The sequence below is a fragment of the Carcharhinus amblyrhynchos genome, chromosome 15, assembly GCF_965287045.1.
Source record: "Carcharhinus amblyrhynchos chromosome 15, sCarAmb.v2.hapA, whole genome shotgun sequence".
Taxonomy (NCBI): Eukaryota; Metazoa; Chordata; class Chondrichthyes; order Carcharhiniformes; family Carcharhinidae; genus Carcharhinus; species Carcharhinus amblyrhynchos.
The window spans coordinates 17,181,367-17,195,640 of record NC_137338.1 but is presented as its reverse complement, the minus strand read 5'-3'; the positions used below and the strand labels follow the sequence as shown (position 1 = coordinate 17,195,640).

Genomic DNA, 14,274 nt, shown 5'->3' with positions numbered 1-14,274 from the left:
GTATGTTAGTTCTGAGCCTCAAATAGTTTTACATAATGCATTCAGTCTAAAACACACCACAACCTTTTAATTGCTTTGACTGTGATAAATTCTCCTACACCTTGGCAGGATTCTTCTACCTTAGGTAAGCAATAGAATATCAGGTTACATTTCCAATTGAAAAGATTAAGTAATTTATTAAATAAACCAAGAACTAGCAACTACAGAGTAGCTACTAGCTGACTAGTGGTGTGCCTCAGCAGTCGGTGCTGAGACCACAACTTTTCACAATATACATTAATGATTTGGAAGAAGGAACTGAAGGCACTGTTGGTAAGTTTGCAGATGATACAAAGATATGTAGAGGGACAGGTAGTATTGAGGAAGCAGGAGGGCTGCAGAAGGACTTGGGGAAATGCTTAGGAACTCAGATGCATAGAGGGACTTGGGAGCCCTTGTTCAAGATTCTCTTCAGGTTAACGTGCAGGTTCAGTCTGCAGTTAGGAAAGCAAATGCAATGTTAGCATTCATGTCAAGAGGGCTAGAATACAAGAGCAGGGATATACTTCCAAGGCTGCATAAGGCTCCGGTCAAACCCCAGTTAGAATATTGTGAGCAGTTTTGGGCCCTGCATTTAAGGAAAGATGCGCTGGCCTTGGAAAGGGTCCAGAGGAGGTTCACAAGAATGATCCCTGGAATGATGAGCTTGTCATATGAGAAACGGTTGAGGACTCTGGGTCTGTACTCGTTGGAAATTTAGAAGGATGAGGGGAATTTATTGAAACTTACAGGATACTCCGTGGCCTGGATAGAGTGGGCGTGGAGAAGATGTTGCCATTAGTAGGAAAAACTAGAACCAAAGGGCACAACCTCAAAATAAAAGAACGACCCTTTAAAATTCACAGTCCTCAGCCAGAGTGTACGTATGGAACTTTTTGCCACAGAATGTTGTGGAGGCCAGGTCATTGATTACTAGGGGGATCAGGAGTTAAGGAAAATGCAGGAGCATGGGGATGAGAAAAATATCAGTCATGATCGAATGGCAGAGTAGACTCGATGGGCTGACTGGCCTAATTCTGTTCCTATGTCTTATGGTCTTATATACATGGCAGCAGAAAATCAAGAATTTAGCTCAGAAAGGAAAAATAAGAAAGGTGGAATCAATCTTATATTCTTTGGCAGAATATTGTGTTTCTAGTATTTATCATTTCTGTGGGAGTGAGGCTAAACCAAATCTCTTGACAGTTCCAAAGTAAAGTGCCTGCCCTCTAACTTACTCCATATGCTTGTTGCACTCAATAACCACATTCAAAAACGATCAGCGGCTACTTACATAACCCAACAGCTCATTTTCTTTTGTTCAATTCATTCATGGAAATGGGTGTCGCTGGCTGGCCAGCATTTATTGCCAATACCTAGTTGGCCTTCGAGGGCAGTTGAGAGTCACCTACATTGCTGTGGCTCTGGGGTCACACGTAAGCCAGACCAGGTAAGGACAGCAGATTTCCTTCCCTAAAGGACATTAGTGAACCAGATGGGTTTTCCAACAATCGACAATGGTTTCACGATCATCAGTAGATTCTTAATTCCAATATTTTTATTGAAATCAAATTCCACGCCCTGTCATGAGGGATTTGAACCCAAATCCCTAGAACATTGGCTGAGTTTCTGGTTTAATAGTCTAGCAAAAATACCACCAGGCCATAGCCTCCCCTATTTATTTGGACATTGCTGAGATATGGATTTTAATGCTGCAGGCTTTTCAACACCGTATGTATTGTGACCGGATTTAAAGAGATAGCTACCTTGCTAAAACTAAACAGGAATACTCATTTTTGTCAGTCTCCTCTTTAGTCTTTCTTCTGACATTCATCTGACAGACCTGCCTTCAACCAAAATGGCACTGAAGGGGGATGATCTTTTCCAGATCTGGATGCAAATTTGAAGGACTCTCAAATTTTCTTCCTACCCTTTCTTTTTGGGAGAAAAAAAACAACTCTTCCCCCTTTTCTCTGTATAACATTCCTTAACTTCTATGTATTTATTTCTGAAGCAATTATCACCTTCTTTCAAAGGATATAAGCTAATAATTCTCAAATTTATTCAGAACAGGTTTCTGGCAAATAAGTTCTCATACAGCTTTTTCTGTTTCAAGTTATTTTGTATTAATTACTGTGTTATGACTTTCAAATCTTTGGTAATTACTATCCCTTTTTGATCTTTTAATTTGCAATTGTGAACATCTTTTTCCTTCACATTCTACTAATGCTGCTGGTTTTATTCTAATTGTGGTTTTATTCTAATTGTAGTTTTATCAAATCACTCTGTCTCATCTGCATACATCTCATCACACTTGCAAACAGTTCAGTTTGTGAACCACAGTATAAATTATTCCCTAAAGGAGATCTAATATTGATATAGATATATAAACATATGTTTGATTTAAAACTTGCAACTATTCATATATGAAGACACCTTATAACAGTATAAAATGAAAATAAAAGTGATAATGTAATTGAACCACAGCATTCAATTTAATCTATCAAAATGAATCATACCTAACTGCGTTAGCAATCCAATAATCTTTAGAGTCAATGTAACTTTTGTGTTAGGATCACCAACAAGTTCCACAAGGCTATTCAGACATTCACTTGGCAAACTTTGATTTGTTGCAAATATCATCACTGCTTTTGTCCCGCAAATTACCTAGAAGGATAAAAGAATATTTCAAAATTTGATTTCCCCTGATATTTCTACACTATGAATACCATTGTGTCAAGCACAGTATGTCAAATATAATCCTTAGGTCTTTCAGTCTACTGATCCAGAATCTAAATCAGTTGTCATTTTAGCTAATTTCACCCAATATTCTATTTTTCATCAAAATGAATACAAATTACAGAGTTTAAACTGCAAATTGAACAGGAAAAGCATTTGTCCATCCTTAAGATTTGAACAGTGCAGTGGGCATTTGAAGAATACAGCATATTTAATAATTTCAAAAAAACATTGTTATATGTTTCCATGATCATTCAGATTTTTTCTACAAGCAATAGTACAAAAGCTATTATTTTATAAAAGGGACATTCAAGCTATGTAAGTGACATCAAAGCCACTAACAGAACGAGAGTGTCAAATTCCATTTGTATCAAAGGGTACGCTGGAAAATTTGTTGATGTTTGACTCCATTATTCTGTGAAGGTCATAAATCAGTAATCTCCATTTCATGTAAATTATTTTAAGCTATGTATCTAATTGTTATCCTTTAACAGTCTCCAAGCTTAGAATATACAGCAAATCTATGCAATAAGTGCCAATTAGTCTGATAATTGCACTCTCCAGTTCCAGGACACACAAGCCCCATTTGCAATGGCAGAGTAGACTGGAATATGAGCAAGATCCTGGGCTGAGATTCTAATCTCTCCAAACCAGGACCTAAAATTCCAGTTGGAAACCTTAGGCATCTGGAACCACGTTAAAGACAAAGGTTGAGGAGTTTCCATAATTTCCTTGTTCAAAAGGCCTGACAGAAATTACAATCAGGACAGGGTCACACAACAGTGGACAGCATAACAGTGGTTAGCAACACTGTCTCACAGAGCCAGGGACCCGAGTTCAATTCTGACATTGGGTGACTGCCTGTTTGGCGTTTCCCATTCTTCCCATGTTTGCATGGGTTTCCTCCGGGTGGTCCGGTTTGCTCCCACAATTCAAAGATGTGCAGGTTACCCATACTAAAAGGAAAATTGCCCCTTAGTATCAGGTGGATTAGCAGGGTAAATGTGTTGGGTTACAAGGATAGGGCCTGGGCGGGATCGTCATCGATACAGGCTGATGGGCCTAATGGCCTCTTGTACTGTAGGGATTCTATGACTAGTCGCTTTGAAATTTTTTGGAGGCCCAAAATTTCTCACAAAGGAATGGTGAAGTCCTGTACTGGGAATTAATCAGAAGAGGGCATGGGCATGGTGGTTGCTGCAGCACCTTTAGAAGCATCTGCAGCCGATCCTGACTAAGTAAATAACTCTGATCACAGATGAGTTTCAACTTGTAGGCTCCCAGAAATTTCCATGCCCTGGTATTTAGTATTGACATAGTGAAGTGGGACATTGCTGCAGGCTCAGATTTTTCACTGGGTCAGAAGAAACTGTTGATCTATTGTCACTGCGGAGGAGTACATAAAATTAAACACTACTGTAGGAGGGGAGGATGACATTTATCAAAATTGCAGACATGTGGTGACCAGATTTGCACATGGCTTAATGATGGATTTCTGGTGTTTGTCAGCAACAAAGGGAAGACGACAACCTGGACCTGAAAGTACTCTCTAGGTTGAGGTACCCCTTATCTGATGGCAATGACCTGTAATTTATAACTTTCTAAATGATCTCTAAAAGACACTCAGGAGTCTGATGTTTTATCTAACGGAGAAGTAGCCCCTCCTCATCAAATAGATTGTAGGAGCCAAAAAAACTGCTCTTGATAGACAAAGCCACCATCTGCTGGTATAATGATTGCTACAACCACGGTAGTGATGTTTATATTCAGCTGTTAACCAGCCTAACAATTCTTCTACAACTACACATTCATATCAAAGGGAAAACTGAAGATAAGAAAACAACATATTTCTCTACTCACAGATATCCTTTTTTAAAAAAAATCCATAAATGGATGTGAGTGTCATCAGTGAAGCCAGCATTTGCCCAGCCCCTTGAGAAGGTTGTGGTGAGCTGCTTTCTTGAACTGCTGCAGCCCCTGTGGTGTAGGTACACTAACAGTGCTGCTAGAGAGGGAGTTCCAGGATTTTGACTCAGTGACAGCAAAGAATCAGCAATATATCTAGATGGTGAGTGGCTTGGAGGGAAACTTGCAGGTGATAGTGTTCCCATAGTCTGCTGCCCTTGTCCTTCCAGGTAGTAGCGGTTGTGGATTTAGAAGGTGCTGCATCAGAGCCTTTCTGCAGTGCATCTTGTAGATGGTACATACTGCTGCTACTGTTCAGTGGTGTAGGGAGTGAATGCTTGTGGATGATATCCACAAGTGGATTATTTTGTCCTGGATGGTGCCAAACTTTGAGTATAGCTGGAGCTGCACTTATCCCGGCAAGTGAAGACTATTCCATCACACTCCTGACTTGTGTCTTGGACAGGCTTTGGGGAGTCAGGTGAGTTACACTTCACAGGATTCCTAGCCTCTGACCTATTCCTGTGGCCACAGTATTCAAATTCTGGTCACTGGCACAAAAACAGTTAAGCTCTTTTGTCCATGTTTGACCACAGGCTATAACAAGTTCAGGAGCTGAGTGACCCAAGTGGAATCCAAACTAAGCATCAGTGAGCAAGTCATTGCTATGCAAGTGCCACTTGATAGCACTACTGACGGGCCCTTCCATCACTTTACTAATGATCAAGATAGATTAATGGCCAGTAATTGGCTGGGTTGCATTTGATCTGCTTTTTGTGTATGCTGGATAGATACCAGTGTTATAGACGTACTACACACACAAGTTTTTAACCAGAACGAAGCTTTTGTTATCGGTCTGGAAGGTGTCTTTCAATTAAATTTAAAAGCAACCAAAGTCTAAGAGATCCTTCCATGTTTCTTCAATGCTTTGTTTATAACTGTAATTTTGGATTCTTCACATTTTCAATTCAACAAATTTTTTTTTAAAAAACAAGGAACTACATTCTTAACCCCAAAATGCTTTAAGCTGGCAATTGACTGAATCACACAGGATAAGAGAATATGTGCAGGTTCCTTGAAAGGACAGTCTAATAAATTCAATTGCCTTTTGGCAACGTGCAATTGGCAATTACAATAAGTGAACTGAATGTTTCAAAAGCAAAACACAAAACAATCCCGTCTGAGCATAGGGGAAATTTGCAGAAGAAATTCCTTCACCACACCTTCCAAAAATATGATATAAGCTAGTATAAAAGCAAGTTATTGACTTATGCACAAGTAATATTTTTGTGCAGTCAAAAGAGTTTTGTGGTGGGGCCGACAGAGCAGTGCCGCTCTTGCTCCCCGAAATTCTTTCCCTCAAGCCACTTGCTTGTTCAACTCCCTCGCTTGTTTCTTTCACTCACTTCTTCCATCTCGTCACCTCTCTTCTCTGTCCTTGCTCACAGCAAGGATGCAGGGGAGAAAGCGATGAACAGGAGAAAGTTGGCGAGACAGTGAGAGTTGGCTAATGGGAGACATTTTGATTTGATTTATTATTGTCATACTTATTAGTATACAGTGAAAAGTATTGTTTCTTGCATGCTATATAGACAAGACATACCATTCATACAGAAGGAAACAAGAGAGTACAGAACGTAGTGTTACAGTCATAGATAGGGTATAAAGAAAGATCAACTTAATGCAAGGTAAGTACATTCAATAGACTGACAGCAGCAGGGAAGAAGCTGTTCTTGAATCGGTTGGTACGTGACCTCAGACTTTTGTATCTATTTCCCGAAGGAAGAAGGTGAAGAGAGAATGTCCAGGGTGTATAGGGTCCTTAATTATGCTGCCTGCTTTGCCAAGGCAGTGAGAAGTGTAGACACAGTCAATGGCTGGGAGGCTGGTTTGCGTGATGGATTGGACTACATTCACGACCTTTTGTAGTTCCTCGCAATCTTGGGCAGAGCAGGAGCCATATCAAGCTGTGATACAACCAGAAAGAATGCTCTGTATGGTGCATCTGTAAAAATTGGTGAGAATCGTAGCTGACATGCCAAATTTCCTTAGTCTTCTGAGAAAGTAGAGGCGTTGGTGGGCCTTAACCATAGTGTCAGCATGAGGGGACCAGGACAGGTTGTTGGTGATCTGGACACCTAAAAACTTGAAGCTCTCAATCTTTTCTACTTTGATCCCATTGATGTAGACAGGGGCATGTTCTCCTTTATGCTTCCTGAAGTTGATGACTTCATTTTGTTGACATTGAGGGATAGATTATTGTTACCGCACCAGTTCACCAGATTCTCTGTCTCATTCTTGTACTTTCATTGTTTGAGATCTGACCCACTACAGTGGTGTCGTCAGCAAACTTGAAAATTGAATTGGAGGAGAATTTGGCCGCACAGTCATAGGTATGTAAGGAGTATGGTAGGGGACTGAGAACACACCCTTGAGAGGCACTGGTGTTGAGGATGATCATGGAGGAGGTGTTGTTGCCTATCCTAACCGATTGCGGTAAATCACAGAAATCATAGAAACCCTACAGTACAGAAAGACGCCATCAGCCCATCAAGTCTGCACTGCCCACAATCCCATCCAGGCCCTATCCCCATATCCCTACATATTTAACCACTAATCCCTCTAATTTACGCATCTCATTACACTAGGGGCAATTTTTAGCATGGCCAATCAACCTAACCCACACATCTTTGGACTGTGGGAGGAAACCCACGCAGACACGAGGAGAACATGCAAACTCTACATAGACAGTGACCTAAGCTGGGAATCGAACCCAGGTCGCTGGAGCTGTGAAGCAGCAGTGCTAACCACTGGGCTACCATGCCGTGGTCTGAGAGTTAGGAGCATGAAAAGAAGAAAGTGTTACTATTTTTGCCCAAATGTTAGTGTCAACCTTTACACAAGATTGACTATTCACCTTGGACCTACTAGTTGTTCCATTATAAAATACTGACATAGTTAAACAAGGCTTTCTTTGTTACAAGTACTGACATAAGACAAATCCATTATCAGTGTTAGAGTCAAAACCACGGAGAAGAATTTTATGCCAATTAGAGAAAGGAGGGAGAAAAATGAGGGAATGAGGGGACGGGAGAGCGGCAATAGGATGGAGGAAATCAAATTAGTGTCAAAAGCATTCCGTAGCCAATTAATTGTTTTTGCAGTGTGATTGCGTACATATAAACAAACGTCTCAAGATTGCCCAGAGTATTATTACATTTCAACTTTTTCATCCAACAAATGCTGTACTTACATCCAATTGTCTCTGTATTTGCAGAACATTGCTTTCTGTTTTTGCATTTTTATATTGGGTAATCGCCAGTAACAGAGATTTCATGGAAGAAGTTGGATCCATTTCTAGGTAACAAAAAAAGGGAATTTACTACATTGATAGATTTCACAATTTTAGTGGTGTTTCTGTCAAAAAGAAATCTGTAATATTGGGTTATAACATCCCCTGACTGGCAATCAGTACTAGGTTGCCACTCCCTATCCACTTACCTGTGCTAAATTTCTTCAATGCCCATCTCATCGACCTTCTTGATTCAGGCCAGGTACAATTTAGGCAGTATGGGAGCCCAAAAGAAATTCAGCAAAGGAATAGATACTCTTTCTTTTACGGCATTAGCTACCATAAAGTAGGTGAGTTTAATGATCCCATTGAAAATAAGATAAGCATTTATGGTGTTACAATGAGCAAAGAGGGGGGTCAGATCAGGTTGAACATGGATAGTAGGAGTCAAGTCAGACATGGGGCAGGGTGGACCAGATCCAGTATGGGAGCTCTGGATGGTCAGGCAGTGGGATAGGTAGTCTTCATTTATTAGTGTCACAGGTAGGCGTACATTAACACTGCAATGAGGTTACTGTGAAATTCCCCAAGTCGCCACACTCGGGCGCCTGTTCGGGTCAATGCCACCAAACCAGCACATTTTACAGACCGTGGGAGAAAACCCAAACAGACACGGGGAGAATGTGCAGAGTCTGCACAGTCAGTGACCCAAGCCGGGAATCGAACCCAGGACCCTGGTGCCGCGAGATAGCAGCGCTAAGCCACTGTGCCTGCCCAAAAGGAGAGGGAGAGGCAGGCAGATCAGTTCCGGTCAGCTGGGGGCGATCAGATCGGAGGGTGATGCTGTCAGGCTGGGGGCGGGAGAAAAAAGTATCCTGTGGGTTTGGTGGGGGGAGACGGTCAGCTCAAGTAGGGGGCGGAGAGGTAGCTGGTCTGGTCTGGTCCGGTCCGGTGGGGGGGCGTTCCCGAGGTTTGGTTTGACCGCCTAACGGTCGCAGCGCGCTCCAGCCCGCGCGCCTAGTTTAAATGGCCGGAATTTACCACTGCGGCAAAAGGGATCGGGGGGTGAGGGGAGAATTAGAACTAACCACTATTCGGTGAAACATTAATCTAGCAACAAAACTGCTGCAGATACTGATGCTTTGATGTTACTACTCCAGCAAATTCCCTTGTAGTTATAATCAAGAGAGTTCTGAATTAGGGCGTGTTTTTAAACTCACCCTCACATGCATTCCCCCCCCCCCTTCCCCTTTAAACAGTTTACCACATCCCAACGGTTTCTCTCTCCAGGCAGCGGCTGTGTGGAACCGCGCGCGTTACTGCCATTACTGCTCCGCTTTTAAAGAGTGTCGCTGGATTTCTGACCTCCGAGACTGGTTTAATCCTTCCACTGAAACGCCGGTAGGCCGAAACCTCCCAAAGGGTAAGTCAGCACCTCCCCGCATATGCCTCGCCACTTTGGCCGGCCCGCTGAGCAACGCTTGCGCGGTGGTTCGCTCCGACAAGGGACGGGGGCGGGACGGGCCGCCGCTCTGACGTCACAAAGCAAGGGTACCGCCCCCTGGCTGGGATTCCCTGTCAGTTCAACAACAACTGGCTGAGGAAAGCACCTGTCGTGTCTATGGAAGGTCCCATACACATTCACAGGGCTGTTATAAGACAAAGTGTGACACCAGCCACAGGAGGAGATACCAGACGAGAACAGAGGATGCTTCAAAAACCTTAGCACGTCAGGCAGCATCTTGTAAGGAGAGAAAACCAGACTTAACTTTTCGAGTTATGGGAACGCAGGAATTTTTCGTTCAATCGACGGTGCAGAAGGAGGCCATTCGGCCCATCGAGCTTGCAATTCCCATCCAGGCCCTATACCCCTAACCACATGTATTTACTCTGCTATTCCCCCAACACTAAGGGGGAATTTAGCGTAGCCAATCTATCTAACCCACACATCTTTGGACTGTGGGAGGAAACCAGAGCACCCAGAGGAAACCCACACAGACATGGAGAGAACATGCAAACTCCACAAAGACAGTCACTGGAGATCGGATTTGAATCCGGGTCCCTGGCGCTGTGAGGCAGCAATGCTAATCACTGGGCCACCTTGCTGCAGGGAATTAGGAGCGGAAGTAGGCAATTCAGCCCTTTTGAGCCCACTCCACCATTTAACACAACCATGACTGAACTTATCCTGATCCCAACTCCACTTTCCTGTCTCTTCCACATAGCCCTTAATCCCACTTTTCATCTAAAACATACCTATTTCTTTTTTGAATCTGTTGATTGATTCTGCCTTCACTGTACTCTGGAGCAGTGAGTTCCACAGATTCACAATCCTCTGAGAAGTAGTTTCTCCTCTCAGTATTGAATCTACCTCCTCTTACATATATCTGTATCCTCTTGTTCTAGATCAGGAGTCTCCAAACTTTTCAGTATGAGAGCCACATTGTATATTTTACACATTTTCAGGGGGCCAAAGAAAAAAAAAGTTTTATAAATGAATGAATAAAATTTTAATGAATGAATAAGCTTTATTTGGATCATCTTTGTAATCAGCATGATATGATTCAGAACAAAAGAGAAATTTGACACTTACAAAGAAACAATGCCGGGCTTACACTGAGAAATGATATATAATAAGTAAAAATGTCAAACATTAGCAAATGCTCTGACAAAACAATCAATTACTTAACTGCAGTTGAGAAAAGCAGGCTATTCATTTTTTAATTCATTTTTTTACTGAAATATTACAAATGTTTACTTGAAATGAGAACTTGCCCAATTTTGTGGCACACAATAAGAAAAATAAACACGCCCCAAGAAAGAACTTCAGTAAAACAAAGCAAAGAAATTCAAAATAAACTTGAATCATTAATAAAGTTCGAACAAAAATAAATTCAGTCTGTACCTTTCTACACAATTTCGGCAATTGGAGTTTTCAGTCGTAGCCAACAAATCATGAAGTTTTGCACAAGATTAATGGGAATGATGGAACTGCTTTTTTAATTTCAAAATATTGCTGAATTGAGGTTTCAAGCATGAGGAGCCAATTATTAGAATGGACTTCAAATGCTCATCAGATAAATTTGCTCGATATTTGGACTTGACATACTTCATTTTTGAAAATCTTTGTTCACAAGGTACGTTATACCAAAAACTGATACAAATCCACAAGCAAATCACTTCAAATTTGGAAACTGCTTAGGCTGCACAGATTTATAAAATTGAATCAGATTTCCTTCTTTATACTTGTCTTTCAGCATGTCATCTGATTGGAGATCAATAATTTCCATTTGAAAGTGACTTGGGAGTGTTTCAACATTGCAGTCAAATGGATTTTCAAACAGCTTTATTTCATCTGTGTTTCCATCAAGATCAGAAGATCGTTCCTGAAATTGTTTTTGCAATCCTTAATGATTTCTGTTGCAAATGAAGAAGGAAATTCTGCTTCACTTTCTTCATGAAATTTTTCACAACACAGATAATGAACCAAGTTATGAACTTTCAGCTGTCCTTGAAATAGCATCAGTTTTGCCCTGAATGCCTTGACATGTGCAAATAGGTCAAAAATCACATTTGTTTCTCCTTGCAACTTCAGATTCAGTTGATTCATATGACCTGTCATATCTGCAAAAAAATGCCAATTTCCAAAGCTAGTCAGTGTTTGATAAAAGTGGTTCAGATCGATTCTTCTCTGTGAGAAAGGAATCAATTTCCTCTCTAAGCTGAACCTTTCCACAACTAAGCCATTGAACTGATGTATAATAGGGCAAGTCACCGAACTCAGAATCAGTTTCTTTCAAAAAATCATGAAACTGGCGATGATTAAGCCCGTGAGATTGAATAAAGTTCACTGTTGAAACAATAGGTTTCAGAATGCAAGACATATCCACATATTTTCCACACAATGCTTGTTGATGGATAATGCAATGCAGAAACACGGGCTTTGAGAATCCACCAACCTCACAAGTTATTGTGATTTGTCCAACCAAACCTTTCTTCACCCCAGACATGTTCTTTTCTCCATCAATTGTCATGCATTGCAGTTTATTCCACTCCAGGTTATATTTTAACACAGTTTTTTGCAATTCTTTGAAAATGTCTTCTCCAGTTACTGTGCTTTGCATGCTATGCACTGATGCTGACTCTTGTGTACATTAAATTCACTGTCGACGCCAGTGATGATGACTAGGAGTTGTGGTGCGTCACACACATCAGTCGATTCATCAACTGTGAGAGAAAACAACTGAAAATTCCTTGCTTTGTCTGCAATTTGATGAAATACATTGCTTCCTATATCCTCAATTCTACAAGCAACAGTATTTGGCGCAAGACTGATGATTTTGAACAGAATTGCTTTTTCTGGGCATAACTCTTCCACTGCTTCCATTAGACACTCTTTGATGAGATCTCCATTGGTGAATGGCTTTCCACTTTCAGCCAAGACATAAGCTAGTTTGTAACTGGCCCTGGTTAAAGCTTCATTTTCAATTATCTTCTGCGTAAAAAAGGCTTATTGGGAAAGCAACCTGCGTTGCATTGATTCAAATTTTTCCAAATGCTGTGTTCATGTGAATTGGGAATAATGTGGTTCATGTTTGGTGTCATAGTGCCGACGCACATTGTACTTCTTCAAAACTGCAACAGTTTTGTTGCATATGACACACAAGGCTTTACCACCTGTTTGAACAAAGAAGTACTTTACATCCCATTCTCACTAAACAGACGGCACTTGCAGTCCACTTTTCTTTTTTCCTTCCATAACTGAATTGTTCTGAATTGCTGCCGTCATTATCATTGTTCTTGCACATTTCACACAGATGGAGCTTACAGATTGGATAAAGCAGCTGTCACTCAGTCAATGCAGAGCAGCAATTGGATAACAGATGTCTTAATTGCTGATTTGTTTAAAGAACTGTCACAGGATGGCAGCTCTGATTGGACAATAGGTCAGTAAAGAGGCCAGGGATTCCCATGGGTCCAACAAACATCGTGCGGAGCAGCAGCAAATGTGGCTTCTGTCCCCGCATCCGGATCCTGAGTCAGCAGCAGGGTTCTGGACGCAGGAGTGTTTTTGGCAGTGGGAATCCCATCCCGCCCCACTGGCTGCGGGCCAGATGTAGCCCGTTGTGGACCGGATGTGGTCCACGGGCCATAGTTTGGAAACCCCTGTTCTAGATTATCCCACAAGAGGAAACGTCTTTTCTACGTCCTTTGGCTCTTGGTCAGAACTGAAGGGAGGGAGAATGTGTTAGACATTGCAACCAAAAGTAGCAACTTTACAAACAAAAGACAGATGGCCTGTTTGGGGGGCAGGGGGGAGTTGCACTGAGGCAATGCATGTATTGGATATTTAATAAAAGAGATTTAAGATGGACGAAAAAGGTCACAATCTAAAGCTGCCAAACTCAATGTTGAGTCCCAATGACTGCAGTATGCCCAACCGAAAGCTGAGATGCTGCTCCTCCTGCTTGCACTGGCTTCACTGGAGAATTGCACCAGTCCTAGGATGGACATGTTTGGCATCATGTTCAGCACAACATCATGGGCCAGAGAGTCTGGTCCTGTGCTATACTGTCCTGTATTCTATATGTGGGCATGAGAGCAAAATGCTGAGTTAAAGAGATATGTCCGCTGCTTGGTCTAAGAAGTATGCTTTAAAGAGGAGGAAAGGGAGTTAAGGGAGGGAATTCCAGAACTTAAAACTGACAGAATTGAAAGCACAGCCACCAATAGAGTGAATAAAACAGAGAATGCAAAAGAAGCTAGAGAACCAGATATTCTGAAGTTTGTGGAAGTGGAGTAGATCACAGAAATAGGGAAGGGTGAAGCCATGTTGGTGAGATTTGAAAACAAAGATAAAAATTTTAAAATCAAGATGTTGCATGACCAGACAATAATGCAGGTCAATGAACCTGCATTGAAGCAAGGTGATAGCATTGAAGTAAGTTATATGAGTAACAGACTTTTGGATGACATTATACAGAATATATAATCTGGGGATGACTGGCAGGAGTACATAGGAATAATCAAGCCTGATAGCAATAAAGGCACGATTGAGAGTTTTAGCAGTAGATGAACTGAGATGGGATGAAGTAAGATGATAGAGAGCTGCATTATTCCTCTTAGTGATGATTTGAATATAATGTCAGAAGCTCATTGCAGGATCAAGTGTGTCGCAAAGATAACAATCAAACTGGCTTAATTACAGACTGTATCCAGGCAGAAGGAGGGAATTGGTAGCTAGGGAATGGAGTTTGGAGTGGGTACCAAGAGCACAAAATGCTGGAAAATCTCAGCAGGTATGACAGTATCTGTGGAGA

General features: G+C 41.5%; 1 protein-coding gene across 2 annotated transcripts in view; it reads right to left on the bottom strand.

The window, feature by feature from the left end:
* The window catches only part of cip2a (cellular inhibitor of PP2A), a 60,145-nt gene extending 50,726 nt beyond the window's left edge, over window positions 1-9,419 (bottom strand). Inside the window, exons 1-3 of one of the 2 annotated variants that reach the window (XM_080203220.1) lie at window positions 9,320-9,419; window positions 7,916-8,019; window positions 2,538-2,685 (exon numbers count right to left, since the gene is read on the bottom strand). In XM_080203220.1, the coding sequence (XP_080059346.1) occupies window positions 2,538-2,685; window positions 7,916-8,017 (250 nt within the window). In that variant the 5' untranslated portion in view covers window positions 8,018-8,019; window positions 9,320-9,419. Of the gene's footprint in view, window positions 1-2,537; window positions 2,686-7,915; window positions 8,020-8,163; window positions 8,265-9,319 lie in introns of those variants that run through there. The other variant, XM_080203219.1, reaches the window with a different exon arrangement.
* Window positions 9,420-14,274: the final 4,855 nt, after the last annotated feature.